At 38.4% G+C, this 23,459-nt stretch overlaps 2 protein-coding genes across 11 annotated transcripts; one reads left to right on the top strand and one right to left on the bottom strand.

Moving 5' to 3' along the window:
• The first annotated feature begins 1,731 nt into the window (after positions 1-1,731).
• Positions 1,732-13,826, top strand: LOC113462902 (vesicle-fusing ATPase-like). Of its 10 annotated transcripts, XM_088722567.1 has the most exons (7): positions 1,732-2,990; positions 3,076-3,147; positions 3,263-3,337; positions 3,935-4,007; positions 6,518-6,626; positions 11,304-11,360; positions 11,750-13,826. In XM_088722567.1, exons 4-7 carry the CDS (start codon positions 3,973-3,975, stop codon positions 11,900-11,902), a joined length of 354 nt encoding a protein of 117 aa, XP_088578693.1. In that variant the 5' UTR covers positions 1,732-2,990; positions 3,076-3,147; positions 3,263-3,337; positions 3,935-3,972; the 3' UTR covers positions 11,903-13,826. The 10 variants fall into 10 exon arrangements, 6 of the variants coding, with proteins under 6 accessions (XP_088578693.1, XP_088578694.1, XP_088578690.1 ...); XR_015987435.1 differs by lacking the exon at positions 11,750-13,826 and having other exon boundaries at positions 3,076-3,160; positions 5,880-6,626; positions 11,304-11,723; XM_088722564.1 differs by lacking the exon at positions 1,732-2,990 and adding an exon at positions 5,880-6,381 and having other exon boundaries at positions 3,002-3,337.
• A 5,279-nt stretch (positions 13,827-19,105) lies between these two features.
• Positions 19,106-23,300, bottom strand: LOC120108661 (mannan endo-1,4-beta-mannosidase 2). The gene is made up of 5 exons (XM_039122336.2): positions 21,995-23,300; positions 21,431-21,628; positions 21,084-21,206; positions 19,968-20,182; positions 19,106-19,738 (listed from the first exon to the last, which is right to left on the bottom strand). The coding sequence occupies exons 1-5, from the start codon at positions 22,346-22,348 to the stop codon at positions 19,342-19,344; spliced, it is 1,287 nt and encodes a 428-aa protein (XP_038978264.2). The 5' UTR covers positions 22,349-23,300; the 3' UTR covers positions 19,106-19,341.
• Positions 23,301-23,459: the final 159 nt, after the last annotated feature.

The raw sequence follows: 23,459 nt of genomic DNA, 5'->3' as shown, positions 1-23,459 counted from the left end.
GCACAGGCTTGCCTTTAAATCAGGCCGAGGAGTTTGGGCAGTGGGCTGCAATTATTTGGTTGGAGGCTGCTTTGACCATGCAATCAATGCGGATGTTGAGTTGTGGTTGAGTTTGATGCAATGTTTTAGTCACGGATTGGGGTTATGCTTCCTTCCCTGGCCTCCCCCCCTTCTCTGTCCAACTCATTGCTCAGAGGAAGCATGGCTGGTTGGATGTGATATCCACCTGCCGATTATTTTTCCATCATCTGTATATATTGATAAAGATTTTTACTTTTGCCTAGTAGAGATCTCTAATATATTTCTTCTCCCTCAAAGCAAGCACTGACTCGACTATGTTATTTAAAATAGGATTGTCCACAACCATGTAGAGTGGAAAAGTTTTGGAGTCAACCATCCAAATAAAGAATACTGTAGCAATACAAGAAGATGTTTTTGGAGTTTGCCTCGGAAGATCCTTGCTTGAGGTGATTAGTTTGTAAATCATTTATTAAGTATTCTATTAGTTATAATAGAATTTTAAGTCAATGAAGACAGTCTTATCAATTATTTCACACACACATAGATTTCCTTGTGGCTTTGGTGATGTCCACCAGCTTTCTAGTAAGCTTTTTTTGCTAGTCATGCAAAAGCTTAGAATTAAAGCCTGCTTTCGGGAAGTTTTAAGGGAATGCATGACCATACTCAAAAAAAAAAAAGAGGACTTGACCTAATATCTGTGCAAACTAGGACGTAAACTTGATAAATTATGCACGGTGGATATCGCAAAATCAGGTTCAATTTGAGCACATCTAATTCATTTAATTAAAGCGGACAAGAAAAAAAACCAAAATTTTGATATAGCACGTTAAACTTAGAATTGACATGATAACTGTCAGTTATTTAATCACAATCCTCCTGAGATCTAATTATGTGGTGGTTTCAATTTAGCTGGATTAAAACATCCGCAAAGCAAGTTCACATCACAATGCACATGTATATATGATATTTAGAACAATAAAAGGGTGTTTCCAAGCTAAGCCCAGGATGGCGGGCTTTAGAAAAAGCCCACAACTATTAGCAAGCTAGAATTTAAGGCCATGAATAGTGGATCTGGAGAGCTTTGTAAGCTTTTAAGGGGAGATAACCTCTCCTTTTTTTTTCTTTTTTTTTTTTTGATACAGCGCACCATCGGTGCATGAGTACATCCAGAAAAGTTAAAAGAAGAATCACTGAGGGCGAAAGAGATAGACTTAAAACTTTTCCAGAAGTCTCATGAATGGTGCACAGAAGATAACTCAGATAGTAGTACTATTCGCCTCTCGATAAACACGGATGACTCGAAAGGCTATTATCCCTCCAACGTGCTCACAGATATTTCGTACCAATGATAAATGCATGAAATAATTTCTAAAATTTTTATTAGTTGTTTGCTAATTTGGAGCTGTTTTAATGTGTCCATATGAAACCCATCAAAATGTCAGTTCTTGGATGTTATTATTTTACCTTATCCATTATTTTCATGATCTATACCTTTTGCTTGCTTTAGCATATTAATTAACCTCTCATTCATCTAAACCGTTATTTGCACGCATCCTACGCGCAAGACACCTGTGCGACGTCCCTCTCTCTATTTATACACGCCCAGCGTCGGCCCTCCAAACACCGACTTTTTTTTTCCCGCTCTCGCCACAGCCCGCCCCGCGCCCCCCCCCCCCCCCCCCCCCCCCCCCCTCCTTGCTTGAACGGAACCCTAACCTTATTTCTCCTCCTCCTCCTCCTCCTCCTCCTCCTCCGATGGTGGAGAGATCAGAGACTAGGGTTCGTCTGCTGCTGCGCTGGCGGTTTCTGGATGTTCTTGAATCCAGGATCGACCCGCGTTCTTGCATTAGGGAGCGAACTCATAATTCTCCCTCTTTGACATCCTTGCTGATTCTTCTTTTTCTTTTCTTGTGGCAGATTCCATCTTGGTGTTAGTTTTTCCGATTTGTTGGGTGATTTTGATGTTGGAACGCCCGAATGAAATTATTTTGTTGCAGTTTCTTTCTCTCTCTATGGCTTTCTTTTCCGTGCTTGATAAATTTCTTGGTTCTTGCTATGTATTCTTGTTCTGTTTTGCATATGTATTGGGTGATTTCGGTGGTGGAACGCTTGAGCAGTCTTGTTACCTTGAGTGGAATTGTTTCTTTGGTGTGAAAGATTTGATCTTGTTCTGTTTCGCGGATGTGTTTAGCGATTTCAATATTGGAAGACTTATTTCATACACAAAAGAAAGAAGAAAGGAAGTTCAAACAGTCACATGGAATGTGCGTTTTCCGGTTTCTTTCCTCCTTTCTTTCTTCTCTGTACTTGATGACTTTATTATTTCTCGTCAAAGATTTGATCGTCTGCTATTTTACGTATGTGTACAATGGTTCCTTTGTGCTTAATTATTTTTTTGCGGTTACTTTCTTTCTTCCTTAGTTTCTTTTCTGTGTTTGACGGATTTCTTATTTGCTGCAAAATATTTGATGCCCTGTTGCCCTACTTGTGTGTTACACGAATTTTGACATTGGAACGCTTGAATACAACCATTGTATTATGCTTCCTTTATTTATTTCTCCTTTGGTGCTTTTATGTGCATGATAATTTTCTTATTTCTCATAAAAGATTCAATCTTCTGCTTGCTTGTGCGTTGGTGATTTAAGTGTTTGAACGGTTGAATGGAATTATTTTGTGTGTTCTTCCTTTCTTTCCTTCTTTCCTTCTTTCTTTCCTGTTCTTTGCGAATTTCTTTGCCCCATTCTGTTGATGTCCCTGGTGAATATGTTGGGTTGTTTGAATGGAATTATTTATTATGATATCTTTCTCTTTCTTTTCCCTGATCTTTGGTTTAATGGCTTATAAGTTACAGAGAACAGTAATTGTTTAAACCCTTTTGATTTTATTTACTTTCAAGTAATTCGAAGCATTTTTTTCATATATTTCTATAGGCCCATATGAGCTTGTAAAGGAAAGCTTCAGATGTTAAGGTGATTTAACATGCTTCTTCTTAAATGTTCCCTTATGTTTGTTTGGATTTTCTTACCAGCTATCTGTTCTATTCCAACTCTGCAGATGGTCATATTGCTTTGAATACTATCAAGCATTGGATTACATAAGTTTCTGCTGATGACATGACATCTACATGCACGTTTGATCAGTTTTGATGTCCTCACATGTTGATTGATTTATTTACTTAAATCTTTGGAATCCTTGATTTGCATGCATTGTTCTGATTGTTTCTTATTCACTATGCATATAGATTTGTCCTACCTGATAATTTAAGCTTGTGTTGGAGTTGAAGCCTATAGGAGGAAGAGTAATAGAAATGGCGAAAGTATGTTTTTCTCATCATTTGCACCCTAATTATGTACTTTTCTATTATACTAAAAAATAAATTTTCCATTATCTTTTCTTTTTGCTTTGTATTACTTCCTGCTTGAATTATAAGGCATGGCTGCCTTCTTTTGTGATCTCAAAATGCTAAATGATTGGACAAAAATGTTATTACTTTAATTGTTAGATGCCATGATAGTTGCTCCACAACTTTGAAAGAGATTTTTGCCCAGATCTTCTCCTTGTCAAGTACTGCTGCATTACAAGTGCACTTATCAGATGCTGGGTTGTAATTGCTTACAACCACATGTTATTCTTAAAATTCTAGTTTATAATCTGCTTCGTCTTGATAACTAGTTATGATATTCTAGCTAATGTTTAACTTAAATATGTTGTTGTTTATTGTGGCATATGCTCTATTTGCATGCTAATGATTAGTGATAGATAATGAACATTCTTCCTCTAAAAATGTATTTTTGGACTGTGCAATTCATGAATTTCAAGTCTTGCTTTAAAAAAATGCAAGACTGGTATGTTGGGCATTTGTGTCTTTATCATTGAGTCAAATATGTGTATCTAATGTGTTTCCATATCACAGGCATCACCAGGACAGGTATCTCCAAAAGTATAGAAGACATGGCTGAAAGTCATCGAGGAGGAGAAATTACTAAGTAGGATGTCATTCTTGTATTGAATGAAGCAGTTTGGAACTAACTCAATTATCTCAATGATCTTGTGCTTAAGCCTATAGTGCCACCTTGCAATGCTCCCCTAATAGTGTTTGAGCATCTTGTTCTTTTTCTAAGAGATATTTTGATATGCTAGGTAACTTTATTATATGGTTAGTAATAAATTTTATTTAGTTTCTTTTCTCTTAACTTATATGCATGCCTTTTTTGCCCTCAAACAAACCATTTTATAGGTGGCTTCCTTTTTCTTTCATTCTTTCTTAATTTTATATGCTTGCCTTTTTTGTTCTCTTAACACACGGATAATGCTAATCCTCTACAATCATAACTTCAGTGTAAGCAGCTTTTGAAAAGACCATACATATATCTTATTATAGGTGGCTTCCTTTTTCTTTGCATGAACCTAGAAGTTATTTTTTATCAGCCATTTGAATTATCGTCCTAGTGAACTTTTTGCTTTTGACATCTATATTATTATCATATGTGAGACCCATTGTTAACACACTCCATTTTTCAACAAATAGACTCCTCTTAATGCTCCTCTCTATTTACAAACAGGAGAAGTAGGCTAATAAAAGGTAAATGAGGATGAATCCTTTCACAATGTACTTTTGAATCAGGAATATGCTGGTGCTTGCATTGATATATTCTTCCATGATGATTATAGCTTCTAATGCATGCTTGCTGATTGCTTTTACCAATTTCTGACAAATAATCTTAATAAATTATATATATGCACAACAATTTAGATAGAGGCTTCTCAACAAGCTTTGAGCTTTTAGGGCATAGCTCAGATCTGATTGTGACAGGTTGCTCAATGCGCTATGCTTAATTATGGAAGAAGTATCTAGCCGTCCATGTCTTATATACTTAAGTTTCCATTTTTCCTAAGTGCATGCATGTAGTACAAGTCAAGAGACCTTATTGATCGTATTAAAGGTGTGTATTTAACCAAGGTGCACAGAGGCATTAGTTGTGGCCTTGTGGGCTTCAGGAGCTAGGGTTGGAAGTGGGCCGGGTCAGGCCATGGCCCTACCTAAACCTGGCTCGATTTTTTTTTCGCTCTTCTGGACGGGCTTAAGCCTGAAAATTTTTGGATAATCTAGGCCCGGGCCCGACCCAAGCCTGGCCCGAATTTGATGGGGCTGGCCCAAATTTTTCTTTTGGGCTAAAAATAGGTTTCGACCTAAATCCGATTGAAGCTTAATAGTTTATAATGTTGCTTCCCAAGTAAATGAACTAAGTTAAAAATTAGGCTCTCTCCTAAAACATAAGTAAATGATATATGATGCATTATTTTCAGCTAAATCCATTTTAATTTATCATTTACTTTCTCATTATTCTTTCTAAATAACAACATACAAAAACAAATTGATTCGGGCATGAATTTGGGTTCCGTTTCGGGCCTAGTTCAAGCTCGGGTCTTACCCGGGCAATAACATACCTGAGCCCGGCCTGAAAAACAAATGGGCTCTACATTTAAGCCCAAACCTGATCTGAACTCTTTTGGGCCTAGCCCAATGGGCTTCAGGCCGGCCCAAGCCCATTTCCAACCCTCTTCAGGAGCTAATCAAGAACCATCTCCTTTCTCATAGTTAAATCTAAATGGTGGACATGAAATGATACAAAAGATTCTTTCTAGGAAGACAGTTTGAAATATTTCATCTTTATTGTAGAGATGTATGGGAGCCCTTGATACAACATATATACTATTAACTTTTTCCTAAGTAGAAATGTGGTTCTTCTGGCCAAGCATAGTTCAATGTACTTATAGCTGCAACTGATCTGTGGGGTTATAACAACAGTCCAAAGGATGTTTTTTTGAATTTTGTGGAATAAACTATGTTTTTACAGTGGATCAAGCAATGGTAGGAGACCAGGAAAATCTTGAAGCTCTGGAAAGAGGAATCATAACCATGGATACATATTTCAGATTGGAAAAATCTTCAAACTCAGGAATTAAGTTTATATTTTCTTCTGTATCTCATCTCCTTCATATTCTTTCCACCTCTGTTATTTTTAGTAACTTTTAGTTACACAACATTACAACATTGATTTCTGTTCTCATAGTGGTTTATGTGGATGGACGGTGAAGCTTCCCACAAAAGTATTTATAGAAAGAGTTTCTTCTTGGTTTTTTTTTGTGGAGTAAAATAAATTATCTGCCATAGATTTAGATATCTTTTGTAATGATTGTCCATCCAAGTAGTCAATCAGCATGTGCTTTTAGCAGCAATATTTTTAGGCAGAGAGAGTTTAATCTTCAGAAGACTGGAATAGTAGGACTATTTGAATGAATGGACATCTTTCAGAGAGCATTTGCTTCCCAAGTTTTCCCTCCACATCTTACAAATAAGTAATTTATTCTCCTTTTGCTCCTACTCCTCTTCTATTAGCAGCAAAGGAAAGAAGTTCAGACAAGTTTTATCCTTCAATAGCTCTATTGGCAATATACTTTTGTGATATTGTAGAGCTTTTTTTATGTGCTGTAGGCTGGGTATTAAGCATGTCAACGTGGTGTTGCTTTATGAGTCTTCTAGTGCTAACAAGATCTTCATGGCTTGTCGGATAAGAAAATTGTTGAATGGAAGGGAACAGAAGGTATGATACTTAGAATTATGCATCCGTACCTTACGATAAAAAGAATATCTTAATTTTTGACGTCATCATTACTTTATAATTTTCAGCATTTAGGAACTCTGTAATGTATTATCATCCTGGATCTGCAGAATGAAACATTACTAAATGCTTCGAGACTTCATTTCAGCAAGAAGCTAACACGTGTGACATGTTTAACACTATAAATGGGAGAAAATTTTCCTGTAGCTTAGTGATAAAGACATCACATTACCAGCTTCGCACTTAGTGATCTGCAGAATGAAACGTTACTAAAGGTTTCTGGACTTCATTTCAACAAGAAGTTGACACATTTGAAGTGTTTAATGCTATAAAATGGGGAAACTTTCCTGATAAGAATATTAGTGATTATAGCTTAGTAATATAGACATCGCAATAGCAGCTTATCACTGCATAATCTTCCATTGTGATGTGATGTTATTCGTCTGTAGTTTATGTGAGCAACAACTCTTTCCGGAACTGTCTTACAAAGCTACTAAAGAAAGTGTTAACATTAATGTGCTTGAAATGTTGTTTCAGTTCTTTTTAGATGCAACACTTTCTGGTAACAAAGTACATGAAAGCATCATCAGACAGCTCCTTGAAAAGGAGGGCTCTAATGCAGCCCATATGCTATCAATTGCAATAAGAATCCATGAATGCCATGCATTTTTACCTGGCCAATAAAATACAGGGATTGGATTTTTAGATAGATGGAGTTGAAGCTTTGGGTACCATGTTGCTTGTTGAATGATCAATTAGAAAGATTTACTTGATGAAACCTTATTAAGATCTATCCTTTTTCGTTTGTTATTTTATAATTGATTTTCTTTCTAAGAAGCATCATTTAAAATGGGCAGTATAATAAGAATTGGGTAACATGTTGCTTGTGAAATGATCAATCAGAAAGATTTACTTGATGAAGCCTTACTAAGATCCATCATTTTTCGTTTGTTATTTTATAATGATTTTCTTTTTAAGAAGCATCATTTAAAATGGGCAGTACAATAAGAAATTGCTTGCTGGTAATCAGGTAACGGCAATCTTCTTCAATTATTGTAGATTTATGGTGTGCATATAAATCTGTTACTGGTAATGGTGCAAACTTCATTCTAAGGTTCGCCGCATTGTTAGGCACCGTATCATACCAAGCATACCATACCGTATTGGTACCAAATTGGTATGTAGTCTCATGCTGTATCGACACTCGATATGCATTGTCGTCTTGTATTGTATCGCGTATCGACATTATAAGAGAATTCCATCTTTCATCTTTAAACTTTCACTTCATTTGTAGACCTAGACACTTGGAGGTTCACACTGAGGTAAACCTTCTTGATGGAAAAGTAGACTATTGGTATGCCACTAGCCAATGGATTGATAACTAAAATCTATAACAATTAACAACTACTGAAAGGAAATAAAACATCTGCAACAGCACTTGATATAGTTTTCCAAATGTATCAGACAAAAGGGTCCTACCATGGTGTGAAAACACCTATAAAAGGAATGGAGAATGCATAGAGATGGAACTATCAAAACTTCATCAAGATGCTGGTTCACCAACATCCAGCTGCTAATATGTATACATTCTGCTCTTATTTTTCTATTACCTTGTTGGAATTTGTTAAAATATTCTGTTCCCTACCAAATTCTAGTGTGATCTGAGAATAGTGCGTACCATCCGTACCATCCGTACCAGTACCAAACCAGCATATGTTGGTACGGGGCGTATACCGACACTCGGTACGCCGAACTGGACGTATTATGCGTACCGATACTATAATAGGATGATACCAGCATGGGGTCTGGTATCGAGATGGCAAACTTTGAAAAATACTATTAGAAGAATTATTTGTAAACTAATCTTTTTCCTGAGATTTTTACCTATAAGTCAATCAACAATTTATTAAAATTTTTCTCCAAAAAATAATTTATATGATGAATTGGTCACATGATGTCAATTTTTGTTGCTTTTTGTTGACCATTAATTCACCCTCATGCTTACTGTTTTTTCCCATGCATGGATCAACTTTTTATTCTTCAAAAGTGCACGCACAAATCACTCCATTAAATCTGTAAACCTGGGAATAGAAGGTTTGGTGCTGGATTTAGCTACACTAGCATACATGAATGATGAATCAATCAACTTTGGACCTTTCAATCTATATGGAGCAATGATCTGCCAGTATAATGGTTGCATCCATCTTTATCTTCCCATCTAACTTCTTTATCCTTCCCATCACTGCAGGTTGCATGTTGATTGTTTCACACTTTAATAAGGAAAAAAAGGGTAAGCATGAAACTGTTGACATGCACTCCTTTGTTTGACTAAATTGAGGAGGTGATGGGAGGAGAAAAGAAATAGGTACCACTTGCTAGCTAGCCTCATGGTTTAGGACGAATGATAAGATCTCCAGTGAAATAGAAAGAATGCATCATGGAGTGGAATGTAGTTTTACTGTGACTAACATGCATTCTTAATAAGATACTAATTTCCTGGCTGTCCTCAAACCTCGCCCTTTGTATGTCATGCTCTATTTTCTTCACTTAATTGTATGTCTAAAACTGCGGGTCTCAATTCCTGGGCATTGACCTGTTGCAAACAACAGCAGACCTCTCTCAAACCCTCTATCTCACCCTTCTCCATCCTTTCCAGGGCAAGAAACGACTCTCTCTCTCTCTCACCAACTCTCTTCTATTATGCTTCATTACCTTCAATTCTTTGATTTGTTTGATGCTAATCGGGTTCTCTGAAATACCTCCGGCCATTCTATGGTGCAGTCCCTTCAGTTTGGCTGGGCTGATTTTGCAGGGAGATCATGATCCCTGTCCCAAGGTATGGTCTGCTGCTCTGATCTCTCCCGTCTTTTTTTGTCTTTGGTTGAGTCGTGACTTGTTTTCTGTTTCTTTGTGCTGTTTCTGTTTAGTTTTTTCTGTAATTCAAATCATTTCACAAATGTTTTAAAATAATTATCCAATGGATGCCTTTGTGTAGTAGGTTTAATGTAGAGCTATTATGCAAATTATACAAGAAGCTGGTCACTTTTTTTAAAACATTAAACCCATTTTTAGTCAAGAAAAAAAAAATCAAGAAAGCACCACGGAGTGTTTCTTTCTACCTATTATGTAGCATTGTAATAGTGGTCTAGTTTTAGGTTTTTTGATATGCTTCTTTTTATAATGATTTCTTTTTATGCATGCTATGTGGCAGTAGTGGAGGTGATATCGGGGAGAATGCACATTTTTCTGCATTGTCCTAGATGAATTACAATGACCAAAATTTTTATCCTGGGAAGTTTTAGATAATCCTTTTCATGTGCACTTGAAATTTATCATTTGTCCAATCTTCTGGAAATGCTAACTGACCACCTTACTTCATGAATACACTTAACAGTCTAGCAATCTGAGTTGATTTTTCCAAAAGTTCCCTTGAACCTCTGCCTTTTTAACATGTTCTCTAAATGTGTACATCCCTGTGCTTTGTTCTGGAGCTTCATAGAAGTTATCCTCTTTACCTTGGTGATAATTTAACTCTCTGTCATCTTCAACATCGGACCCACATTCTGTTATATATCATAGGGCATCTTATAATCATTATCTAAAAATGTTTTTGAGCGAAATGAAAACATCATCTACCTAATCATGTAGAGTAATTGTTTTGTTCATTCTATTAGAATTGTACTCCTTAAGCCTTTGCATGCTTATTTAGATTTGCAGCTAGTGCATGCATCTCAAAAACAATTGTTAGGGGAGGATCCATTGCCCCAAGCTGCTGTTGATTCTCAATCATTTAGAATATTTTCATTTTCTTTTCTAGAATGGAAAATGAGGTTGTAAAAGGAGTTTTTTGATGGGGAGAATCCTTCAAATTCATATCGCGGAATGGCAAACCCATACCATACTGTTCCGTCTACCAACCGGTACGAGTCCTGGTACCGGTTCGATGAACCTTGCATAAAAACATTCAAACATAGCATGTTAAACCATCAAAGGCACATACTTGTTTTTGTCTCCTTTTCAATCATAGTTTTTCTGTTTTCCTTTTCAATCTTTTGAGGTGGTCTTTGAGCTTACATTAGCTGAAATTGTGGGGTAGTGAAGTTATTAACTTTACAATAATACATAAATAAAATTTATATAAGTCTCCTGATGTATGCATATGTGGAGATCGATGCTTTGTCTGACATGGAGTTCAGCTTGTGTAACATCTCCTGAATTTCTTAGAAGCCAAAAGCCTTTGAGCGCAACTAGCAGTATGTACATGTTCAACCGATGCATGAAAATCATCATTTTTCAGCATGCTTATGAACTGGGGAAGGATGATATTGTAGCACAAGCACTTCAGATTTTTTTGGGCTTTATTGATGTTATAGGTTGGATTCTTTTTTTTATTTTATTGTCAAACAATTTAACATTATAGTATGAGTTGCAAATTTCATGTGAGATTGGTTTCTCATCAAGATTGTTCTGTTAAAATGCTGGATTATGGTAGGAAGGATAATTTTTAACAATTGCATGCTATTCTTTCCTTGTGTGGTTTCAATAATTCAATATTAGGAAGTTTTCTTTTTATACTCTTGTACATAATCTCTCTTGTATTGTACGTCGTGATTCTGCTGTATGCTCTATGAGATTTATCCAGAGAATCTTCTTCCACAGGTGGTGCAAGGGCTCGCTGAAGATGCTATTGATTTTGCTGCTGAAACATGGCACAGTGTAGGTCCTTTTCTCATTCTATATTTACTTCTGATTGTGAGAATTGCGTGAGGATGGAAATAATTTATTACTGACACTGCATTATTGTAGAGACTTCTACATATTTAGCGGTACATTCCTAGTTCTTGCACTTAGCAGAAACCCATTTGAAATGATGAGAGCAAAGCTATCTGTCATCCAGATCCTTCAAAGTTGCACCATACTTATTTCAGATGTTAGGTTATATTGCTGTTTCTTTTGAACTCTTATAGAATATAGACCATAATTTTAGGTTCTTGGACTCTTGCACCTTGTCCTATACAGCAGTTCAGCATGATTCCATTATTGCACAAATGTGCAGAATTTTAGGTTTTGGTTCTAATGGATGAACTAATCTACTTCTATGACAGCATCAAAATTCTCTTGCTGACTCTTCTATCGCCTTCTTCCACTGCAGAGCATATTATGTGCCATCAGGATACCACCGTATATCCTGTGATTTTAGTGCATGTTTTTTCTCATTTAGCAATTCTCATGCCTGTGAGGGCCTGGAAAGGCGATGAAACTTCAGTTTGTTGGAATCCTGTGCATTGACCAAACAAAACTTCTCATGTCCTGTTTGTCATACATAATCGGATTCTGTGCATCATGGGCTTAGAATAGGCAACAGGGATTAGGAGGGTCATACGCGGTGGAAGGCTATCCCCTCGTGTAGCCTATTGCATAACGCATATAGGTTTCTTTTACCATTTTTTTTGTTGTTGAATAAAACAAAGAATGGCAGAACAGGCTCTTTTTATAGGTGATTTCCAACATTAATAACCAGCATTTGGGATTTTTCACCATCAAAATATGCTGTGGTATCAGTAGAATAATTGCTTAATAACATGGACCACTGTCTGATTGAAGACGCTCGGCTCGTAAATCGTTCGTTCGCATGCATGCAATTTGTTTGAACATCATTTTTGCTTTGCAGTAAAGGTAAACAAAGGAGCCACTTCTATTTTCCGTTAGATAGAAGGCTACATTTATGTCAAATAGGTTTTTCTATTATTTTGGAATTAATTCTAACATCTATATTGGGGAGTCCTGATAGTGCTCTGGTCACCTAGTCGGTATTCCCAGCTACGTAAAGTTTTGAGTTGACTGCTACTCTGTAGATTAAATCCAAAATATCCCTATTGATGGAAGTGCAAGTTCTTTTGAGATTCTAAAACTTTGATTATAATTTAAGCCATCCAATAGGAATCTTTCGAGGTGGAGAACATGGAATGGTTTATCAAAAGGGAATCTAATTAGATTGTTTATTCCCCTTTTCTCGTCTCTTTCTTGCTTGGAGCTTTCACTGAAGTTTGGCCTGCAAGTTTATCTTGGATACAAACTCTCATCTTGATTTGAGCGGTGGTACGGAAGCATGTAACAGAGTGCTTGTTGCAAGCTTAGATATTATGGCCTGTAGTCAGTTCTGAATGATAAATAAGTTAAAGGGATCTAAATTTAAACAATGACCCAATGACCCGAGTTGTTCCATCCTGGCTAGCTCCAATAGATGAGCATTTTCGCGACCCTACGCATGACATTTGCGAGATCAACTTCAACAGTGTCCATTATGGAAATGCACTGCTCGCAGATTCTGATTGAGATGGTACGGGAATCATTTAAACAAAGCTACGGGTATGAATCGATGGCAAAAAAGGTGGCATCTTGCCTCCCTTGCCATTAATAAAAAAAAACACAGCTACAGGTATGAATATAGAGACGGCAAAAAAGGTGGCATCTTGCCTCCCTTACCATTTAAATACACACACACACACACAAAGCTACGGGAATTATTTCAACAAAGCTTTTCTGTATCTCACCCTACTGAGCACTACAGATAAGTGAATGTAAAAAAAGAGGAAAGGATAGAATCTGAGGAGTGGAAATGTGCGACTCTAATCTATGAGCGGCGCTCAGTAGTTCAGTTAAATCCCTGGGTGCAAATTTCTTTAAGGTCGGACTCGCATTAAAGGCGGGAAGTGGACGCGAGAAAGTCGCCAGAGACAACCATAGGTGGTCATGGGTCCACCCAAAAGAATACATGGATAAAAAAGAACCAAGGAGACAAGGTTCGACTTCTTTGAGAGGGATATAGAAGGTTAGCGAGGACAAAATAATCTGCACGCGTGGCAAAGAGCAAAAGGTGTCGAGAGGTACCCATAACCATGTACATTCTATATACGCAAGCCAGTAGTAAATCAACATCACTGTGTACGTCATGGAAGAGTGGCACGTGTCGTGACCACGTATGGTGGCTGAATGCTGTAGCTGTATGGGCTCATTGTAGCCAACGTCTTGATTTACGTGAAACATAGTATTTCAACCCATTTTGTTGTGGTTTTGATTGCAGGGGGTGGTCGTAGCACTCTCTCTGATGAAACCCATGTGCTTCGATGGAGCATCAGTGCCACTCCATTCCTTCCACTCGTTTAACCTTTTTATCGCATATCCAAGCAGGGGCGGCCCAAAACATTTGGGGGCCTAAGGCGAACTCACAAAAAGAGGCCTTTTTTTTTTAAATGATGAAATTTTTTAATAAGTATAAAATACTTTAAAATTTTATTTAAAAATAACTCGTCTAGCTTTTTGAGATGCAAAATTACTAATCAAATTTTTATACTAACCACCTTCTATCATATTTTTCACCATTTGATAACTTACGAATGTAATGTATTATAAAGAAGTGTCTATTATTTTCATCTTTAGGAAAATGAATATCATAATCTCTAATTGGACCTTTTTCCACTATTAAGTCTCTCAACTTTGTATCAATATTTTTTCATTGAGCAGGATCATATAAATTTGTAAGAATAGAACTAGTTTCACAATATTTTTCCTTGTTTATTCTATCTCCATTCGATTCTTCATTGTGCTCTTCACTAGATATTGTTTCAGTAGATGTTTGAATACTACTATGAATTTGGTTGTCAATTTCATTTTGTTTCGTTCTTTTTATTTCATTTTCTAACTCTATTTCGGGTGCATGCTCTGTTGTTAATTCTTGAGTTGAATTTGATATGGTTTTTTCTTTGTTTGTGACAACAAATCTATCTAGAGCTCCTTTTTGAGATTGAATGAGTTTATCAATTTTTCTTTTCTTTTTGAGTTTTTCATACCCACATTCATATTTTCTATTAGACATTTTAATCTAAAAATAATATTATCAAATAAAACAATTAAAAAAACACCACAAACAAATTAAGATATAAAAAAGTTGAAAATGATAAAATTTGATTGTGTCAAAAAAAAAAACAAACTCAGATCCCGACAAGTAGTGCCGAACTTGACGGGGAGAAGAGGCCGAATAGTGCCGAACTTGACGGAGAGAACTGAGAAGAGGCCGAACCGCCGAAATCACAACCAACCTACAATTAGACAAAAAAAAATAATTGTAGTGTCTCTAACTTGAATAAATCAAAGTTAATTGGATCCAAAAATTAATCAGTTAGCCATATATTCTCTTGATTTTTTTCATTATTGTATAACATTAAATGCAATAAGCCAATAACAACAATATGGCATATGAAAGAAACCCTATTTATATATAATTGTTCGGTGATCACATATTCACAGAACTATTAGATAATAAAACAACAACCAACAAATACTTCCATGTGAAATAATTAGTGAATAGTGATTAGTCAATATACAACATTAAAAATTTAAAACTCACCACTGCGGTCTGCGGCCTGGGATTTGATTTTGGCCTTTGCCCTTTGGGATTTGGGATTTGGGAATAGGGATGCCAACGGAGGACGGGAGGAGCCGACGAGGCGACGAGGCCGGAGCCGACGAGGCGACGAGGCCGGAGCCGCGGAGCGGCAGAGCCCGGAGGTCGGAGGCTCGGAGTTAGAGCCTAGAGACTAGAGTTTAGAGGAGCCGGGGGCCGGAGCCCGGAGCCCGGAGGAGCCGGAGGAGTCGGAGCCCGAAGCCGAGGACGGAGGCCGGAGCCGGAGGCCGGAGCCGGAGGCCGGAGCCCGGAGGAGCCGAGGACGGCGAGCAGAGCTGGAGAGGAGATCCGGACTCCGGAGTCCGAAGCAGGGGCGGTCGAGCCTCAAGCCGTCGACGGTCGAGCCTCCCAGCTGCCGGCAGAGAAGGGAACTAGGGAAGGGCCGAAGAACTGAAGTGAAGAAGCACTGAGGGGAGATCGGGAGAGCCGGAGAGGAGAACCGAAGGTACGCTCTGTTTTTTTTTTTTTTTTCTTTGAAGGGTTCTGCCGACTGCTGTTTAGCAAAAAAAAACACTCCTCTTGATCTTTATTTTGGCTGTTATTCTTTCCGGAGAAGGGGGGGAGTCGGAGAGAAGGGGGAGGACCGTTGCCTGTCTCAGCTGTCATAGGCTCGTAGCCATGCCCATCCAGCTGTAGCCTGTCACAGCAGGCAGCAGCGTAGCCGTCGCCTCGTCGGGAAGATGGGGATTGCGGATGCACTGTAGCAGGCCGCCGTCGCCCGTCACCCTGCTACTGCCAGCTTTCGGATGTGAAAGCTCAAAAAAAAAAAAAAAAGACTCTTCACGAGTCCACAGGCAGAGCAGGGCGGGGCGGGGGGCCTTCCATGAGCCGGGGGCCTTAGGCGACCGCCTCGGTCGCCTAAGGCTCGAGCCGGCACTGTATCCAAGTTACACGCCCACATATATCCAAGAAAAGAAAAGAGCATGATAAATAAAATACTGGCGGCAAATTGATATGGTATTATTCGAAGTTTATTACCTCAATGCTAGTTGAAGTGTCATTCTGTTTTTACGGAGTAATGGAGAGAGTCATGTGTCTCTCATTAAAGTTTGTTTTAACGATAGTTGATACCCATTACGAACATAACCACAATCTCCGCGGTGGTTATGTTAGTTCGGTTATTAATGCACGATTGAAATGGTTGTCACCATGTGCACATAATGGAAGTCGTTACCCAATAATTACTATGCGTCTCATTATTTTCAGTAACAAACGCCAAATCCATTCTATATAAAGAGGGGATTGAGGAATTTCTAGGTAAGTTTTTCTCTTCGTTTTTTCTTTTCGGAAGCCTAATTCTCTCTTTTCTAATGTTTTCTAACTTAAGCATCTAAGGTACCTTGTGGACAAATTTCAGCAAAAAAAGCTATTTTTTTTAGTTTCAGATTGGACAGAGATTGCAAAGTGAATCTCAACTCGAGTTTAATCAGACTCGACACGAGCGCTCCATTCATCAGCCCAACTCGATGTCTCAGAGCTAAACCAATCTTACCAATTCACTTGGGTAACTTACCGGCCCCAATACTTCGATTCAGATCCCGACAGCAGCACAAATAATGTGCAGATTATCGTTCATATGAATATGTACAGCCTACTTGTGAGTGTGTGGCACCCAGGGCAGAACCTAAGAGCCATAACCATTAAAAAAAAGAAAAAGAAAAAGAAGTTTCTTTACAGAAGGATTTGTATGCTCTCTTTACGAGAGTACTTGTATGAAAAGAAGAAAAAGAAAGGATTTGACATGAGAGGCTCGTAGAAAACCTTCTAACCCAGTATTGAGATTCCATTTGGATGGTTTCTTGGGGCGTGAGCCCTTCCCGAATGTCGTGCGAGTGATCCGCAGGGCCACACTCGCTTTACTCATCCTTGAAACGCCTATAAATATGGGTCGAGCCAAGCCTCTTTCCACCCAGCCAGAAGTCAGCAAACCTTCTCTCTCCGGTCAGCGGCCATCTTCTCATCCCTCCCCATTTTAGCAATTCGATCACCATGTCGACCTGCGGCAACTGCGACTGCGCTGACAAGAGCCAGTGCGTGTAAGTAGTCTCTCACAATTGAATCTCTGGCTCACACGTATTTAGGACCAGCAGGTCATGAGGTGGTCTTTATTCCTGCTAGTCATGTTAAACTCTTTGGTTATTGAGGTGATACATGTTCACAGGTTGAACATCTCCCTGTTACTAGCTAGAAGACTTTCTCATCAACTAGTCAATATGCTTCAAGTTTTCAATTTCAGCTAATAAGTAGCTAGAATCTTCCATTTAGTAGCATTCTGCATCCTCTTTGGAAATTAACTCTCCTAGTTATTGCTCCCATGCTCTCTTCCCAAGCATAACCAAGGATTTGGCTGGTAAGAGTGATGAAAACAACTTCATGGTCAGGATCCATCTGATGAGACCATATTTCTCGCTCTTTTTTGCAAATGATACTTGCAGCAGATTTTAAACCACGAAGCATACCATTGCAGAGTTTGATATACATATCATTCGGATCCAAATGGTTTAGAGGAACTGGTGTAACTTTAGAGTTCGGAATTTTGGTACATAAGCCCACTGGCCTAGGATGGTAGCTTCTGTTACAGATGTTCTCAAAAGAAAAGTGGCACTAAGCTAACGAACCTATTTGGTGACTGCAGGAAGAAGGGAAATGGCTACGGCATCGTGATCACCGAGACTGAAAGGAGGTATTGATCAGAATCAATAAATGAATAATAAATCTGGCTCTCCGTGCCCATTAGTGCATGCCCATCATTGCATGCATGGTTTATATACTAGATATTTAAAAGAAAAGGAAATAACTCAAAGTTGATCCGGCATATCCAATTAATTATTACATGGGCTCGGATTGTGAAGAGCTCAACTGGTTGAAGATTATATAATTCACACATAATACCTCTTTGATCGAGCTTAAGCTCCTGGGCTTCAAGAAAAGACCCAAATCTTTCACCAGTTGAGCCTCACAAGCGTCATATATAGGCCACATATATGTCCAATAATGAACGAGCTGTTCTAAAGATTTCAGTTCGGAGCAAGTCCTAATGTTTTGAATTGCATCATTTTGTTGCAGCTACTTTGAGGAAGTCGTTGAGGTCGCGGCAGCTGCCGAGCCTGACTGCAGGTGCAGCTCCAACTGCACCTGCGCTGGTTGCAGCTGTGGAAAATGAAAGCATATCAAATGATGCATGTTATTAAGGGCTCGGTTGTGGTAAGTTGTGTGTGTGGTTTTATGTGGTGAGTCTGGGAGTAAGCTAAGGTCCGGCTATCTCAGCTAAATAATGTTGCTTCCTATTATGTTTAATGGACCTGTATTAAAATAGAATGTGGCTTCGGTTTGAGTAGTCATCTGTGTGTTTTTGTTTTTATGCGAAGTTGATGGTGCTACTTGTTTATCCTTTTCTTGCACTCTACGAGAGCAACTAAATATAAATCAAGTTGTAGCTGCAAACTGCCCTTAAGCCCAAATATTTCACCTTGCCTATTTAGGAGGAGGCCCCGCATTTCAACATTGACATACTAGCGTTCAAAAAAAAAGTCCATATATATCTTTTATTATATATATATATAAGTATCCAAGATTCTGTATAAGTATCCAAGATCTATCCAGCGAATAACCGATGTGGGACTAAACACACACCCGCACGGATCCTCACAACTGCAATAATTCACAAGAGAAGTAACAGAAATATACCAACTGCATGAAGAATTTTTCACAATTAATTTTGAACTAGATTCTATTGAAAAGACGCCATAAAATCTTGCAGTCCACTATTTTTTCCCCTATCTCTCTTTACTCTTCACATAATGAGCCAATATCAGCAGTCTGCGAAGTTTCACACAAGTTCATGTGTGACAGCAAAAAAAAAAAAACAGCAGCGCATAAGATATGTGATAAGCCGTGTTCAGCAAAAATACCAACTGTACACTCTTCAGGTAAGTTTCTGCATGAGATTTTGAAAGAGAGCCCAAATAGATAAACAACTACCATGGCAAGGGATACATGAAAGTAGAGCACCTCACTTTTCATTTTCTTATCAGAGTGTATTACAGTACCACTCCACTTCAAGAGGAGTAGAGTGAAATCAAAAGAAAAATAACCAAAGGAATAAATTCACAGGATTGTTTGCTCTCCACTAAGCAAATTTTAGATCATGAGAAGGTGCCCCATCTTTCACTAAAACAAAGGTCTAAATGAAAAGTAGAGGAAAGAAATGATATTCGAGTTCTATGATCTCCTTTAGCAGATTCCTTTGGAACTTCTTCTCGACAAGTCATGCTGGTGTTGCAAAGCCATTAGCCGACATGACTGCTCCTTTATCAGCCTATCAATTGATGGCCTCTCCCCAGGGATGATTCCAAAATCATCATTGTATTCTTCCATTCCGGGGACCAAGATCTGCCAGATGAAGGCACCAGCCCCAGCCCCATTCTTCCTTGCAGACTCATATATGGTGTCAAATATAGACTTATAGAATGCTTCTCGGTGTGAATGATCAAAGTTCTTGTTCTTGTTTGAGAGCCCGAATTCAGTGAACAAGACAGGCTTTTTTAGCTCTCTATCCCCATCTTCAATGTGAGAGGTCATCCATTTGGAAATGTATTCCAATTTTTCATCAAGTTCTGCTTCCAACAACCTGCAAAATAACAAATTTTTCTAGCCTTAACTTTTGACAAGAATAAATGAGACCCAGCATTTGAAACCTCCCATCAAAGATGCGAATGATTAGTTTCACATCTCGGCCAAGTTTTTTGCCTAGCAAATTCACCATGACAATCAATTCCTTCTCCATCAGCGCAGATGACTAAGTCTTATCAATAGCAAGATGTAAAGAAAGAGAAATATTTATGGATTTTGTTGGTTACCATTGGTCAGGATAAATATGCACGGAGGCAAAGTCGATGGCTGAGATCTTAGAGTTACGGATGAAATCCGATCCTATAGTGTTGTACCATTCTCCAGGATTCACACTCAGCTTCTCTGGAGGGCTTGTGGGGCCATAGAATCCCTCGAGTCCAATTGTCAGCAGGTGCTTCTTGTCAATTGACTTCACATATTCTGCCATTTCTTCAATCCAATCCTGCAATTCTTTGCAACCAATGAATCAACATTTCTTTTTTGTGTAGAAAAACCCAATGGATTGATGAAACCTTGTGATGCAACACTATCTAGTGTTATGTTAGCCTTCGCTTTTGTACAAAGGCGCAAACATGATGTGATTAGAGGATTAAAATAGTCTATATGGACAGTCCCTGCCTAGTTGCCTAAACTGAAAATTAACTGCAATCTGGAAAAATTATGAAGGAAATCTGCAGTGCTCTGTTATATTTTGTCACTTATTATTAGATATGCAGGTCTCTTCTGATTATTTATGCATGCACAAATGCATTGATAGACAGATATGTTCCATAAAGTTACTAGCAGCATCATCCTATTATGCTTTTGCCAATCATGAATTGCTGAAACAAAAAGACCTCTTAATGAGCATTAGATCAAATGCAAAGACCTATTCATGCAGAGCTCAGTCATTGATTGAGATAATCCTAATTGCCCATCGATTGGTCCTCATCACTTCAATTTACCCTTACTATATGAGTAGATGCTGACAGTAAAATAATATATAGACTAGGAAGCTGAGTTAGATGCGTATCGACTATGTTTACTACAATATAGTTCTAGCCAAGATTTCAACTTTAATGATGGTCATAGAGTATGACCTCTTTGAATGCTCAGTCTTCCAGTCTTAATTATATTCACAGAAGAAACATTTCAACAGTGAAAACATAGATGCAACGCAACTCTTTTCTTCATTCAATTGAAGGATATATATTTGTTTCAAGAAAGTGTTGATACCTCGAATACCAGTTTCATCTTTTGATTATCCCATTTCACACCACCACCGACCAAAATGCGGAATTGCATCTTTCTAACAATGACCGGCAAAATATAAATGGAGAAGCAGGTTTTAAGAACAGGCTTGCCTGGAGAGTGTCACCAGATGCATCAGAAATACACTGCGGTTCATTCATCAACTCCCATGCAAAGATGGTGGGATCATCTCTGTATTCGATTCCAGTCAAGTGGTTCTTCCTTGCCAAAATAGTCTGTGAAAAGGAGAACTAGATGATAAATATAAAATTTTACAGCAGTTCAATTTGAAATCCAGAGACTCTGGTTGCCAAGCTTTTGTTAATGGAAGCTAAAAGAGGCACTTGTCATTGTATTTTTATATGCCTATCTGGGATAATTATACATGGACAATACAACTCTGGAAATCAATCCCCAAGAATCTGTTTAAATGAATAAGCTTCTAAAGCAGTGAAATTACCTTCAGGTAAACCTTAAAATAGCGGCGAATGGTTGGATCAAAGAAGAAGGAATCATTCGAAAAGCTCAATCCAATGCCTTCCTCCCATGCCCATCTAACATACTGCGTCTTCCCGCCATAGTGTTCTAAATTATTGACCAAGCTGAGAAGCAGCCTGATTCCATGTTTACGGGCTTCCACAATGACATAATCCAGTGCCTGCCATCTTTCCAGTTATCATTATAGACAAACAAATGGCAGCAAATTATGAACAGATATAAAAGACATAGGCAAGTCAAGAAAATGAATGAAAAGCAAAGTATTTTAGTTCAGCATGTAGACAGTGATAGCTAGTATAGACGTAAGACACATGGAACAAAACTACACTTGATCATGATTCAAATGCACAGAGAAAATATATGTTTTTGTTTTGGTATTTTTTTCTGCAAAAGATCAAAGAGAACAACTCCAAAAAGTAGTGCTCATTTCGTTTTGCAGAGAAATAAGATGTATTCTCCTTCAGAAGACCAAATATACAATGCTGTTATAATTATAAGGGAAAGAAAGGAGATCTGAATTTGATACCTTAAAGACCCTTTCATCAAAACGACCGAGAGAAACCTGCAGTGCATTGTGGGCACCATCATTAAAGGCCCAAGCTCTACAGACAGTTAGACCCATCTTTGCAGCAGTTTGAAACATTTTCCTGACCCTAGGCCTGCTGAATTCCTCCACAGCCTGATCCATCAACCAGTAAGAATTCCACCCATTCACATAAAATGCTCTCTCATCTACCATGAAGTTAGCCCCATTTCTTTTCACAAAGCTCATTTTGGGTTCCACAGAATGGAATTCCAGACCCCGAAGTGATATGCATATGAAGGCTATAATGGAAGCAAGGCCAAGAACAGGATACAATGCCCCATTCTCTGCTTTCATTCTGCTGGGACCAACAAAAAGAATGTTGATATGATTCCCTGAGGGAGCAATGCTTGGCTGACGGATGAAACTTTGAGATATCCTATAACTTCTCTGGCACAAATCCTGTACCTTTGAATGCCTTGAATGCCAAAAGACTGCCCATGAGAGAACAAACTTCTTCTTTACGCCCAAAAAAAGAAAGAACGAGAGCAGAAATTCTTAGTACTATGAAATGCAGCCAAGATAACACAAGTGGGTAAAAGGTTTCTTGACGCACATCACAGGGTGCTCGACTTACACCCAGAAATGCATAATAAACTAAGATTAGAAGGGTCAAAAGTATGCTGCCCGAGAGAACTTAGAGCAACCCTTATTCCTCCATTCTGAAAGAACCAGAAGATCAAGAGAAGAGAGGCGAAGGGTTGTGGTTTTGGGCACTGTTGAACTTGGAATTTTTGTGATGACCAATGAATCCTGCTGCCTAAGGAGGGTGAAGAAGGATAGAGAGATTAAGGAATACGTACTAGCTTTGGAGTTTGGTGCAATGTTAGCATCAAGACATGCTAGCCCAACCCACCTGTTGGCTGGCCTTTCTTGCTAAATTATGTCAAAGAAAACTATAGCAACCCAGCGATGTTGGCTGTGATCATTTTTGTTTTTATATGTTGATGAAAGGGAGGAATAATCCACCCAAGTTTATTAAGAGGTTAAGCTCATCAACATGATAAATCATGCAGTGCAAATGTAGAAGGAGGTGAGCGCAAATTAAATTCTTAAAGAGCATCGGAGAAAGAGATGACTTCCGAGTAGATAATGAGAAAACTCGCATGTAAAAGTTTGTGACTTGCTTTTGGGTTTCGGCTAGGGCTGGCAAGATGCTTGCAGAGGTAGATCTTCTCGGGCGGATCGTATCTTGTGATATATTTGTTCGGCCTTTTGCCACTTCACCAAACAATCAGCGATGGTCGATGGACGGAATCGTTCAGGATAGGAAAGAATTGGACAAAGAAAGTTTTGTTGCGTAGTGTCTTGACAGCAAATAAGGGTATAATAGTATGATATATTCCAAGGGCTCATCAAAACCTTCATTTATTGTGGTAGTAAACAATGATATGCTAACTACCTTCTC

Source organism: Phoenix dactylifera, chromosome 5, assembly GCF_051530095.1.
Source record: "Phoenix dactylifera cultivar Ajwa chromosome 5, Ajwa_hap1_PhDact_Kaust_v1.1, whole genome shotgun sequence".
Taxonomy (NCBI): domain Eukaryota; kingdom Viridiplantae; phylum Streptophyta; class Magnoliopsida; order Arecales; family Arecaceae; genus Phoenix; species Phoenix dactylifera.
The sequence above is the reverse complement of the archived record's forward strand: the minus strand, read 5'-3'. Positions and strand labels throughout refer to the sequence as shown.